General features: G+C 37.6%; 1 protein-coding gene, 2 long non-coding RNA genes, 3 other non-coding genes and 2 pseudogenes across 6 annotated transcripts; 4 read left to right on the top strand and 4 right to left on the bottom strand.

Annotated features, from left to right (window-relative positions):
- The first annotated feature begins 1,624 nt into the window (after positions 1-1,624).
- LOC113345346 lies at positions 1,625-1,822 on the top strand. The gene has a single exon (XR_003358088.1). It is a non-coding gene; the product is annotated as a U2 spliceosomal RNA (small nuclear RNA).
- A 1,529-nt stretch (positions 1,823-3,351) lies between these two features.
- On the bottom strand, positions 3,352-5,091 carry LOC113327909. Its single transcript, XR_003349252.1, has 4 exons — positions 5,005-5,091; positions 4,585-4,793; positions 4,156-4,422; positions 3,352-3,854 (listed from the first exon to the last, which is right to left on the bottom strand). It is a non-coding gene; the product is annotated as an uncharacterized LOC113327909 (long non-coding RNA).
- Positions 5,092-5,145: 54 nt separating this feature from the next.
- On the top strand, positions 5,146-5,301 carry LOC113341091. Its single transcript, XR_003355776.1, has one exon. It is a non-coding gene; the product is annotated as a U4 spliceosomal RNA (small nuclear RNA).
- Positions 5,302-7,314: 2,013 nt separating this feature from the next.
- On the top strand, positions 7,315-7,501 carry LOC113341012. Its single transcript, XR_003355717.1, has one exon. It is a non-coding gene; the product is annotated as a U2 spliceosomal RNA (small nuclear RNA).
- Positions 7,502-15,229: 7,728 nt separating this feature from the next.
- LOC113341086 lies at positions 15,230-15,376 on the top strand (annotated as a pseudogene).
- Positions 15,377-15,444: 68 nt separating this feature from the next.
- Positions 15,445-16,346, bottom strand: LOC113327915. The gene is made up of 2 exons (XM_026575032.1): positions 15,963-16,346; positions 15,445-15,741 (listed from the first exon to the last, which is right to left on the bottom strand). The coding sequence occupies exons 1-2, from the start codon at positions 16,143-16,145 to the stop codon at positions 15,472-15,474; spliced, it is 453 nt and encodes a 150-aa protein (XP_026430817.1). The 5' UTR covers positions 16,146-16,346; the 3' UTR covers positions 15,445-15,471.
- A 652-nt stretch (positions 16,347-16,998) lies between these two features.
- LOC113327922 lies at positions 16,999-20,181 on the bottom strand. Its single transcript, XR_003349253.1, has 3 exons — positions 20,046-20,181; positions 19,475-19,835; positions 16,999-17,419 (listed from the first exon to the last, which is right to left on the bottom strand). It is a non-coding gene; the product is annotated as an uncharacterized LOC113327922 (long non-coding RNA).
- A 1,228-nt stretch (positions 20,182-21,409) lies between these two features.
- LOC113289711 lies at positions 21,410-22,342 on the bottom strand (annotated as a pseudogene).
- Between the last annotated feature and the right edge of the window lie 261 nt (positions 22,343-22,603).

A 22,603-nucleotide genomic window follows, 5' to 3' on the forward strand; every position in this document is an offset into this window, starting at 1 on the left:
TTCTTTTTTCCCATCTCTCAGCCATGGCTCGAATCCCTCTCTTCCCTCATTTATCTTCAACTTCCTGATTTGAAGATGATATCCTATTTTCTTTTCTCCCATATCTCACCTCATCTTAGTTTGAAGAACTCATACATCTCATTCACCCATCAACTGAATCGTGTGTTAATTTTCACAAATCAAAATTATAATTGCAGCCACCAGATCTCAATCGAAATTAAATCACCACCAAAACACTTCCTTATACACCACATCCCATCCCTGCACCCATCCCTTACAGCCATCTCTCATTTTCTCTCCTTAATCGATAAGTGTGTTGATTTTTGATGATGAAAAGGCTCCCCATCTCAGTTATTAATTAGCAATGGTGCCAGTTTTCTGTTGATAATCTGGGTGTAGATTTGCAATGATTTAATTCGTGATGGTAGTGATGATCCATATGGCGGTCGGCGGCGGTTTTTGGTAGCAATGCTGTTACTTAGGGTTTTCATTTATTCTGGGTTTTCTACAGTGAACGGGAAAATTCCACCGGGTAATCGGGTATCTCAAACACGTTGTAACGGGTTGTTGGTTAATGTTGTTTACGTTGTCTTGGGCTTCCAAGCTTGGTTGAGGTTGTGTCTCCTAGGCTTTTAATGGGCTTTAGTTTTCTTACAGTTTGTAAAGAAATTCTTAGCCCCTCAGGCCTTGCTCTTTCTATTGAAAGTTGCATCTCTGTAATTTGCGTTTCAGGTCTTGGTGTACTCAAATTCTTATTTCTCTAATACAATCTTTCTTTCACGATCAAAAAAAAAAATAATCAAGAAATATATATAAATTTGCTTGTTCTTGTAAGGATGTGGTACTGTTTACTATGGATGAATTGTCGTTAATAAATTGGCTTTGGCGCGTCTCCAACTTGTTTTCTGTTGAACATGACCCTTAAACTCAAAGGAAGAAGCCAGGTTTGAACTTCTGTGCAGTAGTAAGCTCATAAAACTTGAGAAGCTTGAGTAGTCGAGATACATTTTAGATAAACTCGTTCACATGTGTCCGTCACATTTTGAGGACTGTCTGAATGTTTATTAAGTAGCTAGAGTTTGGGTCTCAGTTAAATCCATTAATGATTTATTGTTGTTTTTATAAAGTGTATATATGCCCAAATCTAAACAAACTGAAGAAAGCGGAAATGTGAAACAATGCCAGTGGTGTAGACATGGGAAGACACACAAGGAAGTGAGCGCAGTAATCAGAAATGAGATCTAGCCAGTAATGACTACTAACGTTGACACAAGCAACTTAGCTAAAGCATCAGCGTTACATACTCAATTTTGACAACAAACTTCAAAACTAACTGAACTAAGAAGTCAATAGAAAAGTGGTTGATCCTACCATCAAGCCAATTCAATACTCAAACATCGGCACTTAGCGAATGTCATCACTTATGGTATGAAGCCAATTCTTCTTCTTCTTCTTCTGTATAAACTTAACTCATCCCATAAACTTATTTCCGTTCAAATATGTCCCTAGAAAACTCAACTCAGCCAAGGCAGTGAACTTAAGTTTTAGTCCCGCATGGACTGGTCCACAGCACAGGTATGGAAACAAGACAGTATAAAAGCAGGAGCCTAAGCTGTGAAGAAGTATACCTTTCTCGGCCTTTTGGCTAAGATCAAGTGTAGTATCTGTTCTTATCAGTTTAATATCTGATATGTGAGCCATCGGCTCACACGATATTAAATTAATTTTTTTCACGGGGGAGTTCCCATCACAGCAGCTTGCTGCTGGGGTTCTCACGCGTCGCCCTTGTGTTGCACTGCTGCAATGGCCTGGCGCACCCCTACCAAGTACTAAATTCAATCTTTTGTCCGTTAAGTAAGCAAGAAGCCCAAAATCTGCTTCCGAGCAAGGAGCCGAGGTTTAGTGAATTAGCTGCAATTCCCAGCTTGATAAGAAATATCCACCAGACTCTTAATTTTGCCAAGTACTTAGCAGCACAAGAACACTCTGCAACTCATAAAGACATCCTCACCACTCTTCTGATACCAAAATTCACAACTCATAAGCACATCTTCTCCATTCTGTAAATTTGGAATTAACATAAAGACCAAGTTTACCGAAAAATAAAGACTTAAGTTTGAACAAAAGTAAATCCAATTTTATTCAGACCAATGGTACCCATTTATTGTACCTTGTCAAAACCAGCTTCAGCAAATTGATCAGTAAAACATGCCAAAAGAAGTAGCCAAAATGGAATGATCTCATAAAAGAACACCAACAAATGTGAAAAAAACTCCATGAGATATTTAAAAGCATAATTATTTGATTTCCCATACAAAAGAAGATACACAGAGACAGTTTAAACTATGAAACTCAAAAAAGGGGGAGGAAGAAAACCAAAAGCTATGAGCATGATTTGGAGATACAGGGTACAATCAGTAATCTTCTGACAAAACCAATACAAGTGATCAATCACTGAAAATTTGAATATTCACTTTTAATATGTAAATTTGAACATATTGTGTGTGTGTATATATAGTAGTTGTAACCTGCTGCTACTAGCACCGGCTTCTGTCCCCCCTGAAGGCAATAAACATAATCGCGTACCTGTACTATATACACTATTGAAGCTCATCTATAACCACCGTATTAATCATGCCCATCTGCATAACTGTTGTTCATGCCACCATAACCTCTCATACTCAAGCCTTGTATTCCTCCCTCACCACCCATACCCATACCAATACCTGCGGTCGGGGTTAGGAGGAGCAGCAAGGCACTTGCACCTGCAAGACCCATTCCAGAGCAAGATCCCATAGCTTTACCCATGTTGATTGTACACGTTAATTACAGCCGTATGTGGAACAACTTTGTCTCTCTCCTCCCTGTGATTGATAGATTTCAACTCCGATATCCGCCAGAGGATTGGTTTTAGCTGCAGGGCACAAACAAATAAGCACAGAACCCAAAAAATGAAAAAAACAAAGTAAACCTATTTCCAGATATCATCCTGAAGTAATTGAAACATTTGTAAGAGGGAATGGAACAAAGAAAAGCGAAGAAGCCAGTGACAGCTCAGACTTTCAGTTTGTGTCCTTGGTTTTTCAAATCAAACCAAACGATGCAGTTGAAGCACTTACATCCAGAGAAAAGTTCAAATTTACAAGCCCTCGGCTAAGTGTATCAGCCAAAACTGCCCAAATTTGTTGTCCTTCTGTTGAGGTTTGGCAGGTAGTCCTGCTGGAATGGAAAGAGTGACCTGTGAAGTTGCTGGTGCTGTAGATCCCGTCTGCTGGTGATAATTCCCCGCCACATTATTGTTTTGCGGGGGGATGATCTACTTGGAGGTTTAAAACCAGTCTGTGAGGCTACTGGTGCACCATACCCAGATCGTGCAGGGAAATTGTCCCTAGAAACACCTGGCTGGATATGTGGTCCACTTAGAGCATTAAACTTCAGAGTGAGGCAACTGGAGCTCTCCATACTGACTGGAGAAGGAAGTGTCCAGGAATATTGGGTTGTGAAGGGCTACCTAGAGCACCAACAGCTCCCTGTGGCACTCCCTTTGGAATAAATTGGAGTTCTAATTTCATGTCTTTATGCCTAACAATTAAGATGTTTCCCTGACTCTTGTTCACTTATTATTTGTCCCCACTAAAATGAGAAGTTGACACTATTTGAAGTTTCAAAACTATCAATTGGACCTGGCTCAGCACAATAGATGCTGATAATAGTGTTGCGAATGTGGACCCTGGAGCAGAATCAAAGGGAATTCCAGCTTCAGATGTTGTGTTCATAGAAGTTGAGGAAATCCAGAGCATCCGAGAGGGACCCAAGTAGATCCATTTCTCCATTACTTGCGGGAGGAGCGGTAGCTAACAAGAAGAAATAACAATGGTTTAGGTCCACCCTCTAGAAAGAGGAGTTCTTTAGCTTCAGGGAAGTCACAAATCCCACCAAATATAAATAATTTCAAGAATAAAAATATTCGATCAAACATAACACTGGTAAGTGGTAATAGACCCAAGCTACCTACCCCGACTTAACTGGTGATGGCACAGCTTAAATTAAGCAACAACAAAAAATCATGTTATGTGTACCGCAAGCATACACATGAAACCTAAGAACACCAGTATCGGAATTGATTCCTAACCAAAAGGCACTTGCATTTCATACCTGGAGCGAAACTGCGAGGGTCAAATTCATCAAAAGCACTAGGTTATTGGTTTACAGGAGCAACAGTTGCACCATATCCGCTGGTCCAAGGACTGTGAGGTTTTGGTTTCAGAGGAAGACAATGCTTTGGCAATAGCTTCCACCACAGGAGTATCTCCATCCCTTTTAGTCAGGAGAATCTCACCTCATATGCCATGATCCTATAATGTGGCGCCCATTCATCAACGATTCTCTTTATCAACAGTTCTGGGTCTACTGTTGACAACCCTGAAAAGAAAATCACTACTCATCAACCATAATTCAAAATCAATCACTCCTGTAAAGAACATCAAAACATGTGATAACCATGTAAAGAGAATCACTCCTCATCAATCTTCATTACACTAAAACATATTTCAAAACTCACCATACGGATATCGCAGAACTCACCAGCTTTCGTAGGCAAAGGAGTACCAGCATTCACTGACACAACTTCCTAACTCATGGCCAATCCAGCTTTAACCAAATCAGAATGCCCATCTCTATATCTAGTCATAACTTCTAGATTCTTCATCGAATTCTCCATAGCATTGTTATCAAACATCCTTGACCCATGTCCAGGTATACCCAATGCCTTAATAATCAACTTCCAAGGTGATCTATGAGCATAAAAACAGAATAAGACTAAGTATTGATAAATGGGTAATCATTCTACTCAATATTAACAGCATCGTCTTCAAATTCACCCAGTGAATCATAGTAACTTATGAAGTAAAGTTGGCATAAGAAAAGGGTTGTTGTTTTTCTGGGTGGTAAAATTAAGGTGCAAATTAACAAACAAAATGAAAGGAAGAAGTGATTAAGGCATACCAATTGTTTCAAACAGCTTAAAGACTTGCTAAGCTGTCTTTGGAAGTGAGAGTATTATAGTTTAGTCCCACATTGTCGATAACAAAGTTACAGATGTGAAAATGAAGCTATAAAATGCAGTTGATGCATTCCTCAAAACTCATCTTTGCGCTTGGGGCAATGATGCAGCTAATGAGGTAATAACTGAGGCGCGTCAATTGCTGGTTGAAAACTATTTCCAAACCCCCTCTTCTGTCTTAGGTCTCCTAGGGCCGTTGAGAATTTCTGGAAGGGCTCCCTCTAATCAAGGGTAAAGCCCTACAAAACTTGAAACTAAATTTTATCTCCCTTCCCATTATATGGAAAGGACTCGTCCTCTATTCCTTGCCAAGTCTGCAGCTGTTGCCCATATCAAACCCTTAACCATAATCAAATCAAGTAGTTTGACGTCTTCCACCCCTGTATGCAAATCAAACACTCGACAGTCTGCATCTTATGTTTAATTTATATCTAAAGTTCACATATTTCCAGATTTCCAGAGTTTGGCCTAATCTACAGTTGGATTGTAGAGCTGAGTCAGCTGACACATCAAAAGCAAAAGCTCCAAGGAAATAACAATGATCATAGAGCAGAATCAAATGCACACGAATTAAGCTTGATTATTAAGTTGAATAGTTCTGCATTGGTTTATTCACTACTAATTAAGTAAGATGGGATCCTTGTTCTTCCATCTCTCGCCTGCGAATTAGAAATAAAAGAGAAACGGCTCATACAACTTCTGCAAAAACTAGATCCAAAATGAGAGAATAGAGAAACACAACTCCAGCTGTGACTAAGGCTTTGACAATGGATGTATCATTGTCAAAGACAAGCAAGCAATTAACATTGGCAAAGGCAAACAGTTAAGTGCGACTAACAAGGTACACAAAATCACTCAAGCAACTCACACTCAACTAGTACATGATGAAAGTCAGCTACCTAAAACTGCATTCACCCTGGTGACAAATTGTTTCAATTACAACTTTTAAAAATCGACAACAAGATCTTGTTGATATATCTCATTCATCAACTGAAAGATATGGAGGAAGTGTGTATAATTCCAATGATGGGCAGTATTTTCAAAGACAGAAGATTCAATGAGACCCAATTTTTAGAAAACCCCAAACTACTCAAAAACAAACTACGAGGATTAGAAAATGAATGGTATACTCATCAATAGAGATCCCCACCACCACCAAAGATATCTTTAAGCTCCTCCCTTCTGTCTCTATCTACCTTTCTACTGATGACAGAAGAAGAACCAAAATTTCATTCATTGGAAAAAAAGTTAACAAATAAAAATACTTATATCACAACTAGGCTAGATGCAGCCGCGTGCGCTTGCCATTCCATTCCAATTAATATTTCAATTAACATTTCTTCAAACATAAAATACCCATGTACACAATGGTTGGTTTAACATTTTCTCTTGTTTCTTTTTCAGACAAATTCTCTTACTGTGGTGACCTTATAGTAAGTTTAAGAAATTAAGAAACATTTTGCAGCACAGAAAACCAAATGTCAAGTAGTAGTTTCCATAAGAACACCCCATTCAGGTAATTAATGTACCTAATGAGACATCTAACAATAACCAAAATTGATTATGAAGCAGAGTACTCAGCTAAACTTAAAAGAAACACCACAAATTCAATACTTTCTGAAACTGTTTGCTAAAGTTCATGAGTAGCACTACTCTTTCTTATTTGTTTATTGAGATATTTAACTGCTATTTTCTTCGATTTCACACAAACACAATACCAATTAACGGTAACAAATGAGACACCCAAATCAATTTCTTCATTGGGGTATTTTTGTTCAAATAGTTGCAGTTCCGTAACAGATTGTTGTATTTTACATCGTTAAGTTCAAATACATCCAAAGTTTTATCAAAGCTTATTCATGAGAACCATTACATCTAAACCCATTCAAAATGTCATGAAAAACCATTCAAATTTGGGACGGTTACCCTCAGTGAATGCTAAATTTTTAAGAATTACTGTAAAGGAAAACAAATCAAAAATGTAGCAGTACCTGTATTAGTTTTTGTCAATGAGCAAAGTAAGGAAGCCGAAACTGTATTGACTACTCAAGCTGTCTCAAGTTTATGAGCTTCCTACACAGAAGCTGTCTCAAGCTTTGTGCACACAGTATTCGTTGCCAACTCTTATTTAGCATGTTCCAATGAAACCAACATCGGCACCTAGCGGCAGCAAACTAGTCCCCATAGACTAGTCCGAGCAGAGGAATGGAAACAAGACAGGATAAAAGCAGGAGCCTAAGCTGAGAATAAGCATACCTTCTCGGCCATTTGGCTAAGATCAAGTGTAGTATCTGTTCTTATCAGTTTAATGTCTGATATGTGAGTCGTTGGCTCACACGATATTAATTAATTTTTTTTCAGGGAGGGTTCCCATCACAGCAGCTTGCTGCTGGGGTTCTCACGCGTCGCCCTTTTCTCAAATGCTTAGATGCTCTTGAATCACTTGCTGTTGCTCACAGAACTTACTTCTATCTACAAACCTTACAAAGGATATTCATTCAAATTAACCCTCATTCAAACTTACTCAACGTCATTGCGACTATATACTTCACGGGAGTAATGCCGTAGTTTTCCTTGATAACACCATTTTTTCTAGAATCTTGAAAAAAAGAAACAAAAATGATGGAGAAGTGGGGCATCGATCCCATACTACCATCTGAGCTACATCCCCAACATGTAACATCAACAGCTCAGGACAGGTCTGGAAGCGATGGACCTTTGTTGCTATTCCGCTTGGTTGTGTTGTCTGACTTGATCTTGTTTTAGACTAAAAAAACCTTATGTTTTCCTGTAGCGCCGTGAATTATATATGTTATACACATGGCAACTATTCCGGAAACGTGTCACGTACACTAAATAAGGTGTCATCCCTCTCAGGTGCCACGACCTTGTAATAGTTGCTGTAACCATACCAATCTACCAACTCCATGAAAGCCGCTATACACGGTGAGTTCCTACCACCTCGGCGTAGGCTAATTTTACGTTGGGTCTTGCGAGGTAAGCTCTTATATATATATATGTATATGGAAGTACCGTGAATCGTGTGTCAAGAAAACTCTGTTTGGTTTAAGGTTTCTAAACCCTAGAAGCTATTACAAACTCTGTGTTTAGGTGTTATACATTCTCTTAATTAATCTCTTAGGCATAAGTTTTGTATCTCACAGAAATCAGTGGAGTGAGTCTTCAGCCGATCGTTCTGTTGGCGATTCTTTGGTGGTTTTTGTACTCCATACTATGCCATCTCCGGTGAGTTCCAACCAAAACTAAGGATACAAGGGATTCAGAGAAGATCGTTTTGGATGATTATGAGTAAGGCAGCAGCTGAGGGTCATGTGACCCTTTTCTTTCTCTTTCAATATTTTGTTTTGGTGAGGCCTTCTAAAGATCTGTCAAAAGCACGTGCCAAGGAAAAGGATTTTAGTCCCACGTCGCTTAAAACTAGAAACTATACTTGGTATTTAGATCTCAAGATTGGAGAAATGAACGTCGAGCTCGGTCGCGCGAGCTTGTAACCCAAGTGGGGACTTCAAGGTGGTTGAACACTGGTCGGGTTTCACCTGGTAGGTGCTGGTGTGCACGCTATGTTGACTCGCCCATTCCAAGTTGGGAGTTGGTTGCATTGTCCGGGCGAAGGCTTGGGCTGTGCTATCACTATAGCGGAGGGCACGCGTCAGGCTGGTTTCACAGAGCAACGAAAACCTCTCGCTCTTGACAGTGGAAGGATTACGAGCCGATGTGCCCCAGTTCCAACTCAGCCTGGTGAGCCGAGTCAGTTGAACAACCATTTTTTATTTTTCTTTTGGCTATTTTGTGGTGCTGGTAAGAAGATTTGTTCAATTGTTTGGTTAGTGATGATTTCTTTGATTTTATTTTTTCTACTGGTTGTTTTCTTGCAGCAAGCCATGGGATTAAAACTTCAATCCCATGAGTTTACCAAATTCAATGGTATGCTGGTACTGGAAATTTTGATGGCTCTAATTTTGAAACTCAAAGATTTTCTTGTACAACAAGGATTACTTGTTGACCTGCGTCAGGCTGGTTTCACAGAGCAACGAACACCTCCCGCTCTTGACAGGAAGGATTACGAGCCGATGTGCCCCAGTTCCAACTCAGCCTGGTGAGCCGAGTCAGTTGAACAACCACTTTTTTATTTTTCTTTTGGCTATTTTGTGGTGCTGGTAAGAAGATTTGTTCAATTTTGGTAAGTGATGATTTCTTTGATTTTTATTTTTTCTACTGGCTGTTTTCTTGCAGCAAGCCATGGGATTAAAACTTCAATCCCATGAGTTTACCAAATTCAATGGTATTGCTGGTACTGGAAATTTTGATGGCTCTAATTTTGAAACTCAAAGATTTTCTTGTACAACAAGGATTTACTTGTTGACCTGTAACTTAAGACTAATATAGGACCATTGTTATTATTTACATCAAGGTACCTAAAATCAGGGTCGGCCCTGAAGGGGAATCAGGGAAAGGCCCACTTTGGGGCAGCAAGGCCTAGGGGCAGCAAAAGCCTTGTTTGATATTAGTGGTATCCATCAAAAAATATAGTATACTTAGGGACTTATTTAAGAAACTACATAAATGTTTGGGGCAGATGTTTCAATTAACTTAAATATGGACTTAATGATGAATATTCGTTAATGTCCTCAAATTTTTTCCAGTTTTTCACAGAGAACTCTTTTTCACTTTTGCTTTTTCTTTGAAGGCTATTATTGGGGCGTCACCATCCAATAGAGGGGCTTCACTTGGGTATTTAATGACCAAAAATTTGGTTATGGGGTATTTTTGATTCAATAGAAACTGTCCAAACTAAAATTAAAACTTAAAAACATAAACAAAACCTAATTTCTATTCTTCATTCTTCACATTTCAATTGCTCTTCTTCTTCTTTTCATTTTTCTCTTCATCCTCTTCAACGATAAATCCATTTGAATTCATATCATCGAACAAACCCATGGTGTATGTAAGGTAATAATCGAACAAACACATCTTTGTTTACTCTTTTTTGTGCTTAAAATAGGTTTGATTGAATGAAATTGAAGTAAAATTAGGATTTCAATAACGTTTCTGCTAGTGCTACGTCTAGGTTCGGTGCTTCTTTTCTAGACGTAATTTTAGTTTATGAAGAAATCACGGCCAGGTTTGAATTAATTCCAACCGTACAATTTTATTTGCATGTAGTTTTACGTCCAGATACCTTTTAATTCCAACCGTATAAATTGACTTTACGTCCATGTTTGGATTGATGCCATCTCCGGTGAGTTCCAGGTGTTCACTCCGTCAATCCAAAACCAAGGATACAAAGGATTCAGAGAAGATCGTTTTGGATGATTATAAGTAAGGCAACAGCTGAGGGTCATGTAATCATTTTCTTTCTCTTTAAATATTGTGTTTTGGTGAGGCCTTCTAGAGATCTGCCAAAAACACGTGCCAAGGAAAAGGATTTTAGTCCCACGTCGCTTAAAACTAGAAACTATACTTGGTATTTAGATCTCAAGATTGGAGAAATGAACGTCGAGCTCGGTCGCGCGAGCTTGTAACCCAAGTGGGGACATCAAGGTGATTGAACACTGGTCGGGTTTCACCTGGTAGGTGCTGGTGTGCACGCTATGTTGACTCGCCCGTTCCAAGTTGGGAGTTGGTTGCATTGTCCGGGCGAAGGCTTGGGCTGTGTGATCACTATAGCGGAGGGCACTGCGTCAGGCTGGTTTCACAGCTGGTTTCACAGATCAACGAACACCTCCCGCTCTTGACAGTGGAAGGATTACGAGCCGATGTGCCCCAGTTCCAACTCAGCCTGGTGAGCCGAGAACAACCATTTTTTATTTTTATTTTTTTTTGGCTATTTTGTGGTGCTGGTAAGAAGATTTGTTCAATTGTTTGGTTCATGATGAATTCTTTCTTTTTTTTTTTTCTGCTGGTTGTTTTCTTGCAGCAAGCCATGGGATTAAAACTTCAATCCCATAAGTTTACCAAATTCAATGGTATTGCTGGTACTGAAAATTTTGATGGCTCTAATTTTGAAACTCAAAAGATTTACTAGTACATCAAAGATTTACTTGTTAACCTGTAACTTAAGACTAATTATAGGACCATTGTTATTATTTACATTAAGGTACCTAAAATCAGGGCCGGCCCTGAAGGGGAATCAGGGAAAGGCCCACTTTGGGGCAGCAAGGCCTAGGGGGCAGCAAAAGCCTTGTTTGATATTAGGGGTATTCATCAAAAATATAGTATACTTAGGTACTTATTTAAGAAACTACATAAATGTTTGGGGCAGATGTTTCAATTAACTTAAATATGGACTTAATGATGAATATTCGTTAATGTCCTCAATTTTTTTCCAGTTTTCACAGAGAACTCTTTTTCACTTTTGTTTTTTCTTTGAAGACTATTATTGGGGCGTCACCATTCAATAGAGGGGCTTCACTTGGATATTTAATGACCAAAAATTTGGTCATGGGGTATTTTTGATTCAATAGAAACTGTCCAAACTACCCTTAAACTAAAATTAAAACTTACAAACATAAACAAAACCTAATTTCTATTCTTCATTCTTCACATCTCAATTGCTCTTCTTCTTCATTTCATTTTTCTCTTCATCCTCTTCAACGATAAATCCATTTGAATTCATATCATCGAACAAACCCATGGTGTATGTAAGGTAATAATCGAACAAACACATCTTTGTTTATTCTTTTTTGTGTTTAAAATAGGTTAGATTGAATGAAATTGAAGTAAAATTAGGATTTCAGTAACGTTTCTGCTAGTGTTACGTCTAGGTTCGGTGCTTCTTTTCTAGATTTTAGTTTATGAAGAAATCACGGCCAGGTTTGGATTAATTCCAACCGTAGAATTTTATTTGCATGTAGTTTTACGTCCAGCTTCCTTTTAATTCCAACCGTAGAAATTGAATTTACGTCCATGTTTGGATCTATTCCAACTGTAGAAATTAGTTTACGTCCAGGTTTGGATTGATTCCAATCGTAGAAATTGATTTTACGCCCAGGTTTGGATTAAACCGTAGAATTTTATTTGCATGTAGTTTTACGTCCAGGTTCCTTTTAATTCCAACCATAGAAATTGATTTTACGTCCAGGTTTGGATTGATTCTAACCGTAGAAATTGGTTTTACGTCCAGGTTTGGATTGATTCCAACCGTAGAAATTGATTTTACGCCCAGGTTTGGATTAAACCGTAGAATTTTATTTGCATGTAGTTTTACGTCCAGGTTCCTTTTAATTCCAACTGTAGAAATTGATTTTACGTCCAGGTTTGGATTGATTCCAACCTTAGAAATTGATTTTACTACATTGATTCCAACCATAGAAATTAATTAAATTAAAATTAACTAAAGGGTTGTTCGGTCATTACAAAATTATTTGAGATACAGGGTTTTTGATATTATTTCTGGGTGACCCTTTTTTGTCCTATTAGGTGAAGCCCCTCTAATGGAATGTGACATCCCAATAATAGCCTTCTTTTCTTTTAGAGCCTAAAACGAAAGGAGAAAGGTGAATCTCTGTCCCCTTGTATTCTATGTGTCTTAAGTCATTGATTGAGAATCATATGATCTCAATAATATGATTTCATTTTTCCTTTTTCTAATTCTAAAACACATATAAATAGAGAAAAAATTTCTAATTCTAAAACACATATAAATAGAGAAAGTTAGGGTTTATATTTTAGTTAGAAGATGTTTTGATCTAATTATGTATATAATTAATCAAATCTTATCTTCGGTCCTCAACGTTGCAAGAAAGATTGAATTGTTTGGCTATGATAGCTATTGAAATAGCCATATCTGGAAAAATAGACTATAAATCTATCATTAGAGAGTTTGCGTCTAAGAATACGCGAAGGGTGAAAATATTCGACGGACTTTGTAAGATTTATGTTTAGATATCAACATAATTATATAATTATCTTTTATTATTACTGTTGTGTGAATTTTTTATTTTTTTTTCGGGGGGGGCGGGATAATCATTTTTTTTTGCTTCGGGGCAAAAGAAAATTCAAGAACGGCTCTGCTAAAATGTTTTCAAGACTAGTAACAAAAAATGAATAAAAAAGGATGGAGAAGTGGGGCATCGATCCCCATACCTTTCGCATGCTAAGCGAGTGCTCTACCATCTGAGCTACATCCCCAACATATCGGATCTACAGCTTAACCGCTTCAGATTATTCAGTCTCTTTCTTTTGGGTTCCAGCATAACAGAAAGATTTCAATGCTACACCATCACTAGGACCAAGGTGCATATTACATCACCAGCTACAATTTGAGGGTGGAAAAACTTGAGTCTACTAAACTCATTCCATTAAATTAACAAATCAATTGTAGTTTGTAGTTCAAGGTTAAGGTTACATTGCTAGAGACACGGCACCGAGGGGAAATTAGCCAGAAGACTAACAACTGCTATGTGCTTTAAATACAAATCACAAGTCTAAAAATGATACATTACAAATACAAATCAAACATACAAAATAATTAACGTCCGCGAGAGATACAGTAATGCTTGAAATGAGCTTATTCAGTGTGATAACAAACATTTCAGCTAAATTTTGCTTTTTGGCTACGGAATTGAGTCAGGATACTTTCTTAATCTATTCATCACCCTGAAGATAAGATTATTTTTTCCAAGCATTATCTTGATACTGCATAATCATTCTACTCAAAAGCTCATAATCATTGACAGAAAGCTCACCAGCTTTCATATGCTTGAGGTGTTGGGCGTAATCCTTGTGATTGAAGTGTGTAGAATGGATCCTTCTAACAATATGAGGAAGGTAACCTGTCCTTTCCATACTCCTTGGAAACAGATTGACTAAAATAAACCTAGACTACTTTAAATTTCGGCTCAAGTGAAGAATTACAGAAAGGTAACTTCGCCAGCTTTATAAGCGGCATGCGCCTCTTTTTGGAGGGTTTCTCCTTTTTTTAAAACCAATAGTTTGCAAGACTTGGCTAATTTGCCAGTTAACTGTGTCTTTTTAGTTTCATGACTTGGCTAACTTGCCCCCAAACTTCTGCTAGTTCAGGAAAAAACATAGAACAACCTGCAGAAACACCTGCCGCAAGCAGCATTGCAACCGGAAGGAAGCAACAACAGATGCTCGTATTGTGTTCAACTTGCAACTGATGAAGGATACTAGCTAGTACTGTTTGTCCAAATTGGAAAGGAGTCGTTATTTTGTACAATGGACGTATCTAAGGTATTCAGATCAGTGCTACTTCTATATGTTGAATGAAAAACCATTTGTTAATCTTATTAGTAATGCTAGCCTCTTAAACCCAACCCCATTTTTAGATGGTAACTGGATTACAAGATTATGTAGTGATTAAATCTGTTACCAGTAGTTCTAATATTTACTGCTCGTTCAACCAATTACACAAGTTTTTTCTTAAAATGCTTATGGAATGGTTCATGTGTCTGTAATAGATGGTATATTTTTATCTAAATGTTGTGCTTAGAGTTCTTTTTCCTTGTGCTTTAGGTTTGGGATTTATACATTTTATGGTGAAAATATGTATGCTACTCTAGATCACCTCCAACTCTAATACTATTACCTCCTCCATCTCTGCAATTTCCAGTCAAGTCAACTGTAACTTGTATACTTTGAACAAACTCATTTTCAGCTGGGAATCTATTGAAAAACCTTCCCCACAAATTCAGTCACTGAAATTCATACAGTTTAAGTAAATCACTGATTTAAAATTCAAACGTCCTCATAAACCATTTGTTTCTAGTTAAAAGGGTATTTTTCGAGCTACACCATGAACTATTTGCATCTTTGCCCATGTTTCGAAGAACCAAATTAAAATTGAATCCTTGTACAGGTCAAGGACAACCCACATTTTCAACACATGACACAAACTTGTCGGGAACAATATGTGCCTTAAGATTCTGTTTGTTCCCAAAACTAAAAGAAACTCTTAACTAAAGCAGTATGTTCTTCCACATCATAAATACTTCGATACAAACACAATTTGGGGATCAGAGACCATCTAAAAACCTAGTTTGTAGCATTCCAAACATAATACTACACGACCATTAGAACCGAAAGTGTAAAAGTGACAATTATTAGACCCACAATGTGCAACTCTGATTTAGGGATGTGAATGAAGGTATTATAAAATGCAGTTGATGGATGACTTCAAAACTTATCTTTGCGCTTGGGGCAATGACGCAGCTAATGAGGTAATAACCGAGGCGCGTCAATTGCTGGTTGAAAACTATTTCCAAACCCCCTTCTCGGCCCTTGGGCCGTCGAGAATTTCTGGAAGGGCTCCCTCTAATCAAGGGTAAATCCCTACAAAACTTTAAACTAAAATTTTTGAAGAAAAGGAAAATCTTGGGTTCCGTAGTCTGTGTCGGCCTCTTGACAGTCGTAGCAAATTACATTGTTTATAGTTCTTTCAGCACAATATCATACAAAAATAGTGGGGTTTTGTTGGTTGGGGTAATAAGTGATTTTATTCTTGTGGTTCGATAAAGACGACGATAGAAGGAGAGAGAGCTTGAGCTTGCACCTGCACATCCCATTCCAGAACAAGATCCCATAGCTTTTACAAAGGAATTATAGACGTTACAGCCGTTTGTGTGGACAGCTTTCTCTCTCTTCTCCCTATGATGGACATAAATTAACTCCAATATCCGCCAGAGGATTGGTTTTAGCTGCAGGGCACAAACAAATAAGCACACAACTAAAAAATTGAAAAGAACAAAGTAAACCTATTTCCAGATATAATCCAGAAGTAATTAAAACATCTGTAAAAGGGAATGAAACAAAGAAAAAAAAAGAAGCCAGTGATAGCCCAGACTTTCAGTTTGTGTGCTTGGTTTTTCAAATCTTGTTTTCTCGATCACAAACCAAATGATGCAGTTGAAGCACTTACAGGTCCAGATATGTCCAAATTATCAAGCCCTCGGCTAAATCTATCATCCCGAACTATTGTTTTAGTATCACATTTGTTGTCCTTCTGTTGAGGTTTCGCAGGTAGTCCTACTGGAACGGAAAGAGTGTCTGCCTGTGAAGCTGCTGGTGCTGTAGGTCCTGTCTGGTGGTAATAATTCTCCATCGCATTATTGCTTTTCTCCGGGGCTGATCCACTTGAAGCATTACAACCAGTCTGTGAGGTTACTGGTGCACCAGAGGCGGATCGTGCAAGGAAATTGTTCTCAGGGTGGTCAACTTGGAGCACCAAAACCTCCGCGAGCAGCTATACGGGATTAGTTGAATCTCTGGTGGGGCTGGTTGGAAGGTTTCAGAACTTTGGGCCACTGCATTGGGTTGAAAGTTGGCGGTGAAAGAACAATCCTGCAGTGGTTGGTTATTTTTACCTTGATGGGAGTCTCACCGAATGGGTCTTCAGTAGGCTGTAAATGAAATATAACAAACCAATTATCAATTTTATCACATACGAGCAAGGGGAACATAAATATAAGTGCTTTTAAACAGCCACGATATTAAGGAATTCATATTAAGTGTTGGTAGGAATTCAATGCCAGGAACAATCAGCCTAGGTCTGGGAAACCAGTAAGACTACAACATATTTTACCATTAAAACATCCAGGCTTACTTTCCCAAAAGCAGTATAATGTTTTTTTGGCCATATCAAACAAAGTCAATTTGGTTTTATCAATCCTCACTTCTGAAAATAATGATCCTCTTTCTCCAAGTACAAAGTGAAGCTCGTGAATGAGATGCTGGAGAAATCTGAACCATGCATATTATTCCCAGAAATGATCAGTACCAACAAAGGCTCAGCTTCTTTAGCAGCTCATCTACAACTTTTAACTTTTCGCTACTTAGTTGACACTTAGAATAGAGATGAATGCATGTTTCTATCAGTATTATTCTAGACTAGATGTGAGATATTGTAAACAAGAAGTAAATAATCAATTTAGTTCATCCTATTCTCACTTCCGGACATCGTTGTTCTTCAAGTTCAAGATCCAAAAAAGTGAAGGTTGGAGGCGAGATGTTAGAGAAAACTGGACTACAGTTAAAGCACACATACATAAAAGGTACTTAACATGTAAAGTATCCTACAACTCTCACTTACAACTTAACATACTAGTGAAGGATGAAGCATGACGATTGCTTGGTATTTATAACAAAAAATAGCAGATAAATTTCAGAAGACAAGCTAACTGGCTAGAAGGTTCAGAAAGGGAAAATTAAAATTGGCAGCTTGCTCAACGAACAAGAAGAAGACCATCTGCTCAGAGAATCTCACGAACATGGAATTTTTCCTTTGCGAAGAGAAATAAGCCCATTTGCGATTCCTTGAGACAAGACTCTTCTGTTCCTTAGATGTGAAACTCCAAAAATATGTCTGTCCTTCATCACCTGTTATGAGAGAATTTACGTAAGCATCTGTCCGTTCTTTGTCACCTACAACTTCACGAGGTTCATCTTCAACAAAATTGGGTTACTTTTCATCAAAACTACTACTACTACAAGTTATTGCAACTCAATCCCCATAGCCAGTTTCTAACAGTATGCAACGTCACTGCCATGCCAATGAAGGGGACAACCATTATACCGCATTCACTGTGAGAATCCACTTGCGACTTGGACAAGTACCCTACGTCCAATACCTCCCTGACCCCATGTATGCACCTATAGAATGGTGACTTCTGTACCATCTAGTAATTAAAAAAATCTAAAAATCTGTTACCGGTGCAGGCAGGATGCCAGGAGACGCATGAAATGGAGGATCCGAATGTGTAAGCAATTGTCGGATGTGAGATATTTGAGAAAAATAAATTGATCGTATGAAACGAAGTAATAGCTAGCTAGAAGGTTCAGAAAGGGAATATATTCAAAGCACAAGATCACAAAATGCAGGCTAGTAGTATAGCAGAAGAATAATGGGCTAAAAGGACAAGTCTGTTAGGGCAGGTTCTTTATGTTTACATACCATTTTAAACTCCCTAAATTATAGTCAGACTGATAAATTAGGCACATTCTTAGTGATCTGACTTAAGTGATTAATCAATGATTCTGGACAGTCAAGTCAATAATCTAACCTGAGCTAGGTCTAACTTTTCATGGGTCTGGGTTATAATTTGGATCGAGTTTTAGGCAAGTTTGAAACCGCTATTCATGCTTGAGAAATCTAACCGCATATCCTAGAATTTTGCTCTTTTCATTGCAAAGGGATAATTGACTACATATTAACAGTATTGTGGATGGAAAGATACTAGAAAATGTCCTTTTTACAATTCCCAACTTTTTGTGGAAGGGTGATATATTTTCTCAAATTGAGAATATCACCACATTTGCTTCACAGAAGTTGTTTCAGACTGATCTTATTTAGTTTATCACTGACAGGTTGATTTCCTAAGACCTTAGTTTATCAGACAAGCACATCTATACAATATTATATATGACACAAAATGTTTCAGCTACTGAATCATGCAATAAAACAAATTTACCGAGTAATATATAAGTGGATCAAATATGCCTTTATCAGTTTATTTTATGAGGAAAAAAGCGGCTTCTGGGTTTTAAGTTTGTAACCCACAGTCTGGACACAAAAATAAGGAGGCAATATATCCGCAGTTTCAGGAGTAATGCAAATTCATGATTTTTTCTTCTTCATTTGAAGAATCAAACGTTCAACACATACCACAATATCTGACTCGGCAATATAGATATGTTTGCGTTCACAGCATAAAAATAGTCATACACCAACGACAGCAAGAACATTATCCGATAAATTGACAACAAGTTCGACTAGATTATGTTTGAGGAAAGAAATGGATTGACATGCTGCATAGGTTAGCTTCATACGTATTTCACAGTGACCAAAGCAGTTAAAGTTTCCAACTGAAAAAGGTATGAATTTCATAGCGAGTCCTATGTATAACCTTTACTAATTTCAGGAAAATTTAGAAGTGGCATGATATCAGGAAAAGTTAGAAGTGGCATGATATTTTCTTGGAAGGTGGTTTTAGCTAGTAACACGGGGAGTCGACAATTAGTTTTCTTTATGGGGTATTTCAATATATCAATATATACTCAATTTTCTAGCATAGCAGTTTATCACTAGACCCATTTCACTCTGACCAGCGACCTGAATCCCCTCCATCCACCCTCTTTAAGTAATTCATCCACCCTAGCCAAACAGTAACTAAATGAAGGATGCTACACAACACATATAGTTTACTTGCCCAGTTGTGGCATAGACTTTCAAAATTCAAATGTGTTTACGGATATTTACCTATAGCTACAGGCATGCAACAAAGCCAATTGCATTGTTCACGCTATAAGTCGGTAAAAGCAAAGTTGCCACATCAGTAAGTTTCTAAAAATCTCCGCCCAGTTGATCTTTAACAGACTCAATCTTGCATAATATAAACTATGACTAAGCAAATATAAGAGTTCCAAAAAGCTCACCTCTTCATCAACAGTTATGGGTCTACTGTAGGTGGAATCCGAATATCAAAACCTGCTTCAGCTTCTGAAGGTTGCGTATTCATTTGATAACCATGTACAAAAAAATCACTCATCCTCAACCAAAATTCAAAAACAATCAATCTTCAGTACACTAGAACGTACACCAAAACTCACCGTATGGATATTGCAAAATCACCGTAGGCAAAGAGTACCAGTTTTCAAATACACAAGATCACCAATACACTTTCCTAATTCATGGCTAATCCAGGTTTAAACCAAATCAAACTTTGCCCCTCTCTGTATCAAGTCATAACTTCCAGACTCTTCATCAAACATCCTTAATAATCAACTTCCAGGTGATCTATCAACATAAAAATAAAATAAGACTAAGTAATGATAAATGGGTAATCATCATCCATTTCAATACTAACCAAATTCACACACTGAATCATACATAAGCTGTAAAGTAAAGTTGTCTTCCAGCATGAGAAAAGAGTTGTTGTTTTTCTGGGTGGTAGAATTAGGTGCAAATTAACAAACAAAATGAGAGGAAGAAGTAATTAGGGCATACCAATTCTTTCAAAAAGATTAAGGATTCACGGTACATCTCTTCCGAAATGCATGCTTGACATAATTGCTGCTGATTCTTCAATTTTTTTCTTAGATTTTCTTATCTCCTTGAAGCAAAGAGAGAAAGACTGATGTTTTGAATCTGAAGGCAAATGAATGAATAGGAATTGGGGTTTTAAAGTCTTACCATATTTTTAGTGCACATTGGACACTTACAAAGTCCAGATTTATTTACATAGGTTGTGGCTCCTGCCAAAGTGCAGCCACCTAAGAGCAACTCTTACGGTGGAATCCATCCATCTTCCACGCCACCTCAGCACTTGGAACTGTGGATGGAAACGCAAGTGAAATGGTGGAATAGTAGAAACGCTATTCTTAATAGCGCTCAGTGTTATTCTTATTAGCGCTAAAAAAAACGCTATTAAGAATGAAGCTTCTTCATTTCTCAGCCGTTAGATTCTCAACAACTCAATTTATATCTACGGATAAAAAAAACGTTATTAAGGATGGAGCTTAGTTCCATTGAGAATGGGGCTTTTTTTCCAGCCGTTAGCGTTTTTTTGTCTTTTAGGCGCTATTCTTAATGGCGTTTTACGCTATTATTATTAACGTTTCAATGGATTCAATGGACCGTTCCACCAAACCATGGAACCCTGCTTGGATTTCTATGGAAGATCCCAACTTGGAAGTCATTAGACTTGACATTCCATGGATTTTCCACACTTGGAATAGGTTGGATTCCACCATAAGACTTGCTCTAAGTGTGATGCCTTGGTATTACTTTGCTGGCAGGCTGGCTCCGCTTGGGCTTGCTGTGTTTTTTTTGCCTCCATTTTACAAATTTGATTTCTTTTTTTTTTTTTCTTTTTTTTTTTACTTTTGACTACTTATCATTTAGCTGTGTGAGATTCAATTTTTTTTTTTGCCTGCATTGTACAAATTTGATTTCTTTTTTTTTTTTGTTTACTTTTGGCTACTTATCATTTAGCTGTGTGAGATTCAATTAATATAAAATTGTTGATCGATCAACGTTTTCTTACAAAGTATTTATGTCAGGCAATTTTTTTTTTGCTATTTACCTTCATCATTTAGTTGAATGTGAGATTCAACTTAAATAAAGTTGTTGATCGATCAACGTTTTCTTACAAAGTATTTAAGTCAGGCTTTTTCTTTTTTTTTTTGCTATTAACCTTCATATATCATTTAGCTGAATGTGAGATTCAACTTAAATAAAGTAGTTGATCGATCAACATTTTTTTACAAAGTATTTAAGTCTGGAAAACATGCAACACCTCAATCCTATTTGTTATTGTTAGTGTCACAATGTTAAAATGTTATGAGAAGTTACAAAACAAGTTATAAAGATCAATACACATTTTCCCTTATAAAATGCTCAACCTATGATTTATCTTTTGTGAGCCCAGATGATTCTCCCACACTTACCTTGTTATGACACTAAGAAACCGTGAAAGTCTCGCCAGCCACACCAAGTGCATATCCGTAGACATATCAGCAGCGGATATGGCATTCCTTGATACTCGCATTGTTTTCTGATGAATTCCTTGGTATGGGAATTCACTTTGTCACTATTGTTGCACGTTATAAGCAGTGGGTTCTCTTCTTCACAATAGGCGCATTGGTCAAAATTTCATACAGGTACTCTGTGGCTGCGTGGCAATTTGGCACAAAGTCGAGAGCATCGACGACAAAGATAAGGCCATCCGCTTGAGGAAATATTTATCAAGCTTTGGTCGAAGTCGAGAGTGTCCAGGAACATCAACTACACAGACAGGCTTTATCTTGCCTTCCTTAGAGGAATCAGAGCGTAGAACAAACTTTTCTTCATTTGGAATCATGGATGTAACAGTACCCTAATGTGCTGAGCCATCTCGAAGTTGGTAAAAGAGAATAGTTTTGTCACTACCATTTAACCCAACAAGAACCATCGTGTCAGATTTTGAATGCTTAATGAAGCTAGTTACAAAGAAAAACCAAAACATTAACAACAAAATAAACTTGTTCAATGGGTGGTATACATTCTTGTATTACTTGGTTTCATGGAGTATTAATTTTTTTGTATCCTTGGGAGAGGAAGATGAATTTAAAGGAATAGATGGAGAGATATCTCAATCCGGAAATATATAAGAAAAGGAAAGACGAACTATTGGCAGGATAATAAAGAACTTGCTAGACCTCTAATGTAGAAGCATAAAACTTACATAATTTTTATGACTTAATGATTCCTAGAACAACAACTAAGACACTGAAATAGAAAAGTGAGACTCACATTCTTCCCATTATTAACCGATGTAAAAACTAATATTCGATAGAGCATGATATAAGTTTATGAATTTGGTCTAATTAATGGATATATGAATAGCTCGCTAGATGTCTCTAAGCTACCCATGTTTTGCATGATGGATGTGTTAGAGCATTGCTCGGTCGAACTCGCATGCATTGCTATCTCAAGCATGTTTGTCAATATTAGTGATCAAAACTATGTCTTGATTTCTAGTATATACTTATGACTAAGTCTCGGTCTAGGATAGCTAGGAATAG

Source organism: Papaver somniferum, chromosome 1 (genome assembly GCF_003573695.1).
Source record: "Papaver somniferum cultivar HN1 chromosome 1, ASM357369v1, whole genome shotgun sequence".
NCBI classification, from domain to species: Eukaryota; Viridiplantae; Streptophyta; class Magnoliopsida; order Ranunculales; family Papaveraceae; genus Papaver; species Papaver somniferum.